The following is a 7729-nucleotide window of genomic DNA, read 5'->3' as shown; positions in this document are numbered from 1 at the left end:
CAAGGAGCCAAACTCGGTGTGACTGTATGACCCCACTGTATTAACTCTGGGGAGGGGTCGTCTGGGATGACCAATCATTTTAAAAATATGAAAGCCCTTAAGAATGCTTCTGTCTCTCTTTTTCTTTCCTCTGTTTTTGCTTCTAGAAAGGGAACGGCAGGACGGCGTCTTGGCACTTAGGGGCTGCTGCCTAAAACCATCCTCCACCAAGGCAGCAGGGACCCTACAGCTGGAAGAAGCTTTCGGGGCAGCCGGGGGAACTGAGGAATCCGTGCCATCATGGGGGTATTATGGCTGGCCAGGTTCATGCTGGGATGTACAGCAGTTATGTACGTGGAACAAGCCCAGGGTCAATATGAAGGGGACTTGCAGACAGACAGATTTGCAGGCTACGAGGAAAGACAGCCAGCAAACAGAGTGAGAAGAAGAGGCCAAGACACTTTACGAGGGTATGTTTAATGTTCTTTTCTATTTTACAAAGCAGAACTTGGGTTATTATCGTAGCACATAGAGAAGTGCTTGTAGCATTGCCTTTCCTGGAGCTCAGGAAGGAGTCTGCTCTACGGTAGGAGGAAAGCTTATGCCACAGAGACCAAGCAAGCAGACTCCCATGTGAGCAGAGAGCTGTGCGTGGAGCTCTGCTGCTTTGTTCAGAGGGTCACAGCACCTTAGGGCTCATCTGCAAGGACTGAGAACCATCCACACCCTGCCTGTTTGTGGGAGGGGTGCTGTGCATTTGGCTGGAGTGGTGGCTGTGGCTGGGCTTTCCACCGTCGCGCGTGGGGATGCTGTCAACTCAGGTTTTGACCCTGGAGTCGCTTTCAGCTCTGCTACCAGTCAATGCTCTGGGCTGTATCGAGAGGTTATTGCCTCTGATAGCTGCTTTTACAAGATGACTGTTGCTAACGGGAAGGTGTCACGCTACATCCCTTGTTGTGCAGCACAGCTGTGGCTTGTGGTCTCATCTATAGATAAATCAGTGTGAGAGCTGGACCCGTGAGTGTTTTCCACCTGAGGAGGGAGACAGGGCTCAGCTAGAAAATCCTGAAGCTTGTGCTGGAGCTCAGCTGTGTTTGCATGCTCTCAAGATGGTTCCTGGCCCCAGCACTGATTCTGGGTTATTTTAAGTCTGCCTGGCTGTAGTTCTTGGAAAGCATTCCTGTGTCAGTGGGCAGAATCAGAGCAGAACGTGATACACGCGCGAAGCCTGGACTGTGCCAGAGTCCTCCGGCACTTGCTGGGGAATGCTTCTTGAATGGGATGGAGTGCTGTGCTTTCAGCCCAGACAGTCAAATGTGCCGTGTTTGGGCTGGAGCTGGAACACAGAGCCTGGCCGTGGAGCTGCCAGGGGCAGGCCGTGGGGCTGGCGGCATCTGCTCTTGGAATTCAAACGTGCGTGGCCACTCCCTCCTGCTACGGCGGACTTGGAAAAGATGGACAGCAACTGTCCTGGGAGTTTGGTCTTCTCAAAACTAGCCACCAAAAGCAGCCATTACCTCGCTCACAGGGTAGGGACAGCCCATGTCTTCCCCAGTACGATCCATGCATACTGTCTCCATGCTCCTCTCTTTGAGTCCCTCATCCCTCAGATAAAACATCCCAAATATTTATGACTAACGGGGATGAAGGCCCTTTCTTGAAAAGGATGGGATCACAGTCTACCAGATCCAGAGACTCTTGTTCAGCCTGGCTGACCAGGGCTATATGTTATTGATTACTGTGCACATAGTTGGGATAGAAAGGATCGGAAGGAGTTGCTGTGTGCATGGATACTGCTGTCTCACACATCCCTGTGAAGAGAAAGGAAGGGCAGAGCAAGGAAATGATGAGTGTTTCCATTCCCCACAGGACTCAAGAGAAGGTCACTGGTGTCCAGTGGTCTTATGGCACTCAGTGACTTAGGTGACCAGATCCTGTTTTCAAAAATGATTTACAGCTTAAATCCTTTTGAATTTTGGTGAGTTTGAAGAGTCCAAATCCCAAGCGCATTTTAAAAATGAAGCCCAGATTCCCAAGTTAGAAATTACTTCTGAGAACTCTTCTCTACTTTAAAGCTTCAGACATGGACCAACATTTAAGTAAAGTAACACCAAATTATTGGTTATGTAAGTTTAGTGGCCACACAGTAAGTTCGATGCAGGATCAGAATCAGGCCTGAAGTGTCTGACTCCCAGTCCCCTGCAGAGAGCTGAGGACCACACTGCTACTTCCTTCATTTTCTCTTCTGCTTTCCTCATGCCTTCTGAAGCAATTGCTGTAGGAAAAGAGAAAACCCCACTGGGATAAGTGTAAGGTCTGTCTAAGGAAGTCTGGGCAACTGTAATTTAAGACAACTGAAGAATCATTGTTTCTTGGCCCTTGGGAGACCAGTCTTGTTTCAAGGGAGGGAATCATGGTGGGCAACACAGGAGAAGCTGGCAAAACTCAGAGTGGCTGGAGCTGCTGCCCCAGGCGCTTCCCATGCTCTGTGTCAAGTGACCCTGACAGTCTCCTAGGTTTTGTGTCCAAATCTCTCCTTCAGGATTTCCAGCCCTTCAGCAATCTCTCTTTAAAATCTCTACTTTACAAGCAGAGAAAACCACTTGAGATGAGAAATCTATTGAAGACTGATGTTTTAAATAATGTTCTACTGGGCTTGGAAAGCAGCTACAGATCTCACCAGCTACAATGCTGTGGATGGGTCTGGCAGCCAGTGAAAGGCGTCTCCTGCAGAGCCACAGACCCAGCGAATTTTGCTGTAGATTCCCCAAACAGCACTAGTCCCTCGTCCTTATGCTCTGGTTTGAAACAATTCTGGAGACTTGCAGCTGTGGATTAGTGTCTTCCCTGACCTGGGGTTTGCTGCCTTAAGGTATCAGGATTCTTTGCTGCTCTCAAATTTAACTGAGTTTGATACACTTTTCTGGGAAAATCAGATAAGTCATACTTTAAGCTTTGATCCACTCACAGACTACCACTGTAGTAGCAAAATAAATGAATGAACAGTGAGTTTTCTTGGTGCAGATTTAAATGTAAAGGAAGGTAGAGTTGTCTTTTTTTAATTTAGTGTTATTTTACAATGTAGGCATGCAGGTGGCTTCTCTCGACTATTGATGTTTGTGGAATCATCTGTTCTATAATGCCACACCTCTAAACACACACCTGAACCTCTAAACACGCTTATCTACGGTGTCTATTTTAATAGTTTATGGCAGCATTTCAGATATTTTCTTTGGCATTTGCTTTCGAAGACCCACAACTTTCTTTTTCAGATAGACTAATTTCAATCCAATTTTCAACGGAGACATCTTTGGTTCTGAGACTTTCTTTGCTCTGTGGCTTGCATGAAAAGGATTGAAATAGAACTGCAATTAAAACACGGCAAAGCTTAGCTGTGTCACATGGGCCTAAACTGGAAGCTTCCCTGGTGAGCCTTGGGCCACCACCCCCAGCCACTGTCCTGGACCCCTGGTTTCTGTGAGAATGTTCAGAAGTTTGTACGTCAGTTCTGAATGGGAGAAACAACAGATTTTGAGGATTTGCTGGTTAGATCTAATGATGAAGCAGTGCAGAGTCCTAACTTCTTCCTCTTCTTCTTTGTGGAAACCTTCTGCTCAGGGCTTCTGGACTGTCTGTAGCCCTGTCTTATTTGTTCCTTGAAATAATTTGTTTTCCTAACACAAGTTTAATAAATGTTTTTTGTAGAAGGGCTCCCTATGCTTGAGACCTTCTATCCTGCCAGATCTCAAAGCCTTTTACAATGTTAACATGCCATTCACAGATGACTTTGTCCATGACAGAGATGTTTTTACACCCAAAATTACTTTATGACAGACCAACCAATACATTAGGGGACTCAAAGGACAGTCACCTATCTTGACAGGCTAGATCTGGTGTTTGCTCTACCATTTATTCTTATATGTGTCTTCTTTTCTCTTGGGTGGGTGGAACCACAGATTGCCTCCATCTCTAAATTGTGTTATATCACAACTTGGAAAAGAAAATAGAATCACACCAGAACTGCACAGAGCAGTGTGACCCAAATGTTTTTCTAGGGAAATTTTTCCCAACTCTGGAAGAATCAAATACCCAAACATATCTGGTGCTCCTTCCTTCATTTCCTCCTAATATATTCTACTCCTGCACACAGCACAAATAACTTCCTCTGGGTTTTCCAGGAAAGTCTTGAGTAAGCCCAAGTAGCACAGGATATCTTCTCTCTTTTGGTGGCAAGTTACTTTGTGTGAAGTTTTAGTCAATTAGTACTAATTGATATTAGGAATACACAGAATGATTTAATATCCTAGAGCTCGTAGCGTGAAACTGCTCTCTAGTAACTCCGACCTGCCCAACACAAACTCTCCTTGCTGACATCTGGAGTGAACTGGCTGTGCATGAGGACAGTTGTAGATGTTGTGTTGGTAAAAGAGGCTTCAGCAATGCAGGAGGAAAGATTGTATATGTTTCTGCTGGAAACGTATTTATTTGGAGCTCTGTTCCCATCCCAGTCTCCTTTAATAAAGGGAAAAATATGAAATAAATGCAAAATAAACAAGCCTGTATTCATCAATGCTTTTAAAAATAACAATTATTAAAGTAATGTGGAGCAATAAATCACAGCCAGAGCCATGATTTAATCTGTCCTTAAACTCATTAAAGCAGAGACAATTTAAAATGACCGTCTCCTGAAAGGAACAGCACTGACAAATCCATTTATGAGGCAGGATTTGAATGGGATTATTAGTTTAATGAACTATTGAACAGTTTCCAAGAGCAAGAATGTGTTTAACAAAGGGGAAAGAAAAGATGATTAGTCTGCAGCCAGCTGAGCTGTTTGCTGGCAGGATGATTTCCTGTAAGTTCATGGCTGCCTGTTTTTTCAAGTAAGAATAAAGGCTCAGCTATAGCCTGACTTTAAACACAACTAATTATGTCAAGCCCATTAATTATGAAATGGCCACTGCAATTGAGAAGATGGATGGAGAGAGGATGTTTGGGGAGGCGTTTGTCATACCTCTCCCATTGCTCTGACTTATACAAAAAGACAGAGGTGTCTAAATGAACTGTGGGGGAACGGGGAATATGAGGAGTTTCCAAGCTGCTCTCCCATAGATTTTTGACACCTTCTTATTTTCCAACTTGACACTGGGGAATGGAGAGGAAAGGCACATTTGCAACTGCAAAACACGAGCAGAGGAGGAGTTGCTGGGATGTAGGTGAACTCTCCATCCACCACTCTAAGCTTGGCAGCTCAGATGAGGCAAAGCCACGGGCTGTGATTCTGGACCACACAGCACCAAGTTAAACTGAAGCTGACACTGGGATGATGTTTAATGTCAAGGGGAGATTGGACATAGCAGAGACGAGCTTCACCACTTTCACAGTTTACTCTGAGATGTGCACAGAGAGCAGATGATTTCCAGCAGCATTTTAATCCCACTCCATCCCTGACGTTGCAGTTCCACGAGCATCTCAGTACAGGACTTACAAAAGGTTTTTTAGGATCAGCAGCAATCGTAATTTTCTTCACTCTCGCTTTAGATTTATCAGAAACATGTGCCTTTAAAAAGAGCCCATGCCCAAAACACAACCAGCACTGTCAGATGTTTCATGATTCAGGCCCTGATTCTGCCTCTGCCAAGTTCAAGCATAACGTTTTAGCTGACTTTGTTGAAAGTAATAAGCCCTAAGTGGGAGTCTGCAAATCTTTTCTGCAGTGTTACCATCTCTGCTGCTACTGTAAATCTAGCGAGAGGTATTGATTTCCTCGGCGTCCCAGAGTGAAGTCCTTTAAATGCAGAAGTCCAGCTTTCATTCCTTATAAAAAATTGATTTCTTGACCTCGAAGTTGTAGAAAACTTGCTTGAAAATTAAATCCTGTTTAGACTAAGAAAGAGGATGCTACTAAGAGGCAGTGGAAGCTAAAATGTCCTGTTTCTTAACTTAATCCTATAGTTTAGGCAACCAGATTCTGTCCTACTGATTGTGTGGGTTGTTTATGAAAAAGAGCCAGTAACTATGGTGATTTAAATACTTAAAAAAGCAAATTTGTGGGGTATGTCACTAACTACACCAACTGAAACTACAAGCACATGTAGCCAAAGAGTAACAACAGGACTCCGGTACTTACTAAGAATTGTCTGAAACGGACTGTGCTGCTTGTGGTTGCCCACATGTCATCGCAGTTGGACTGAATGATCGTTGTAGGACCCTTCCAACTGAAATACTTTTCTATTCCATTCTAAATATTGGTTTTCTTACAAGACGGTGAAACGCGTGTTCATGCATGCGCAGAGGACTCTCCGTCTGCGCGGAGGCAGCTTTGGGGCATCGGCACTTAGAAACAATGAGGAAGAACATGGCAGGGAAGAGCGTGGTCAAACTCTAGCAGAGCGTTCTTGCCTTCCCCTGCCGCTTTCCTGCCCTCTCCGTGCCTCAAGGCTTGAGTTTAGAGTGAGCGTCCATCACTCAGTGAAGATGCAAATGGAGTGTCTGTCACTGTGATCCAGTCACCCCCCTGAGCACATTTTGGCTGCTTCCAGGTCCACGTACTCCACACATGTAAACCTTGATATTTATTCAGAGATGACATGCTACGAACAACAGAAGGAACAAAATTAAGGCAGCAGCTGGAAACTTCTGACTTAAGACTCTTGTTCCTAATTTTCCTTGTGTCTTGATTTATATTGTGAAATGGTTGATCTTGGACTTCTGGCCTAGGCTGGTTTCTCTTGTTATTGGCAGGAAACATGAAGGCGAGTATTGGCATGGCAAAAGATTATCTGGTGTAGAAGTTAACAGGTTATATGGGTTCTGTTTGGGAGTTTTAAGAACTGTATTTGAAGTTTTGATTTATTTCAGAATTTAAGGGAAAGAAAAAAGATGGAAGAGTTGGTAATGCTGCTTTCCAAATGAAAGTGTTAAGCAGTTCCTGGAAATCAGTTGCATTTTTAGTCTTTTTCAAAGGCAAGTCTTCTCTGTGGTTCCTTGCTGGTATATAGGATTTCAATTTAAATGTGCACAAATAAGGAAGGATTTTCTCTACCATCACTTACACAAAATGTGTGAAGATCTGAATAAAGGGGAAAAAAATACTATTATTGACAAAGAGAAGGTATATAACATAAGATTTTATAGACCTCCTTTGCTAAAAAATAATTGTAAACATTATTGGGCTTGAACTTGGCATTAACCTAAGCAGATGGAATCCAAAACCTATGGAGTCTTTGTAAGACTTCCCTTGCATTTTGCTTCATTCCTTTTATGAAACTGAATAATAATCATGATCTTTTAAAAATTATTTCAATCTCTCTTTTTTTTTCTTTTTTTTCTTTTTTTTTTTTTTTCATAAATTTCAGCTAAAATTCAGGTGTCTACCCTGGAGTCAGCTTTGCTTGGCTCAGGACACCTAAAGTTGTTGTAAGCATAGAGGTTTATTTTGGTGTGATCCAGTCACTTTGGTGACAGCCAGGCAACCTTCTCATCTTGGCTTTCTCTCTCTGTATATATGTGTCTGGAGTCCTCCTGTGTGAGGGGTCCTAGGGGACTTCTGCCTGAGGGCAGGGAGGATTTTTGAGCTGGAGCTGCAGTTTTGTACTGGGAATACAGAGGTCCCTGATGGGACTTCCCTTCACTGTACTCTCTTGCTCCATCACCTTGCTGATGACCTTACCGACAGCTGCATCTCAGCAGGAAAAGGAATGGGGCTGAGATACAGAGTTCTGCAATCTTTCAAGACTGCACCTCTGTG

The 7729-nt window shown here is 43.9% G+C and overlaps 1 protein-coding gene across 1 annotated transcript in view; it reads left to right on the top strand.

Annotated features, from left to right (window-relative positions):
• The first annotated feature begins 279 nt into the window (after window positions 1–279).
• LOC141916199 (fibrillin-2-like) overlaps window positions 280–7729 on the top strand; it is a 113698-nt gene continuing 106248 nt past the window's right edge. Inside the window, exon 1 of the mRNA XM_074808453.1 lies at window positions 280–449. Within this exon, the coding sequence (XP_074664554.1) occupies window positions 280–449 (170 nt within the window). The remainder of the gene's footprint in view (window positions 450–7729) is intronic.

Source organism: Strix aluco, chromosome 29 (assembly GCF_031877795.1).
Source record: "Strix aluco isolate bStrAlu1 chromosome 29, bStrAlu1.hap1, whole genome shotgun sequence".
Taxonomy (NCBI): Eukaryota; Metazoa; Chordata; class Aves; order Strigiformes; family Strigidae; genus Strix; species Strix aluco.
This window is presented reverse-complemented; position numbering and strand designations above follow the sequence as displayed.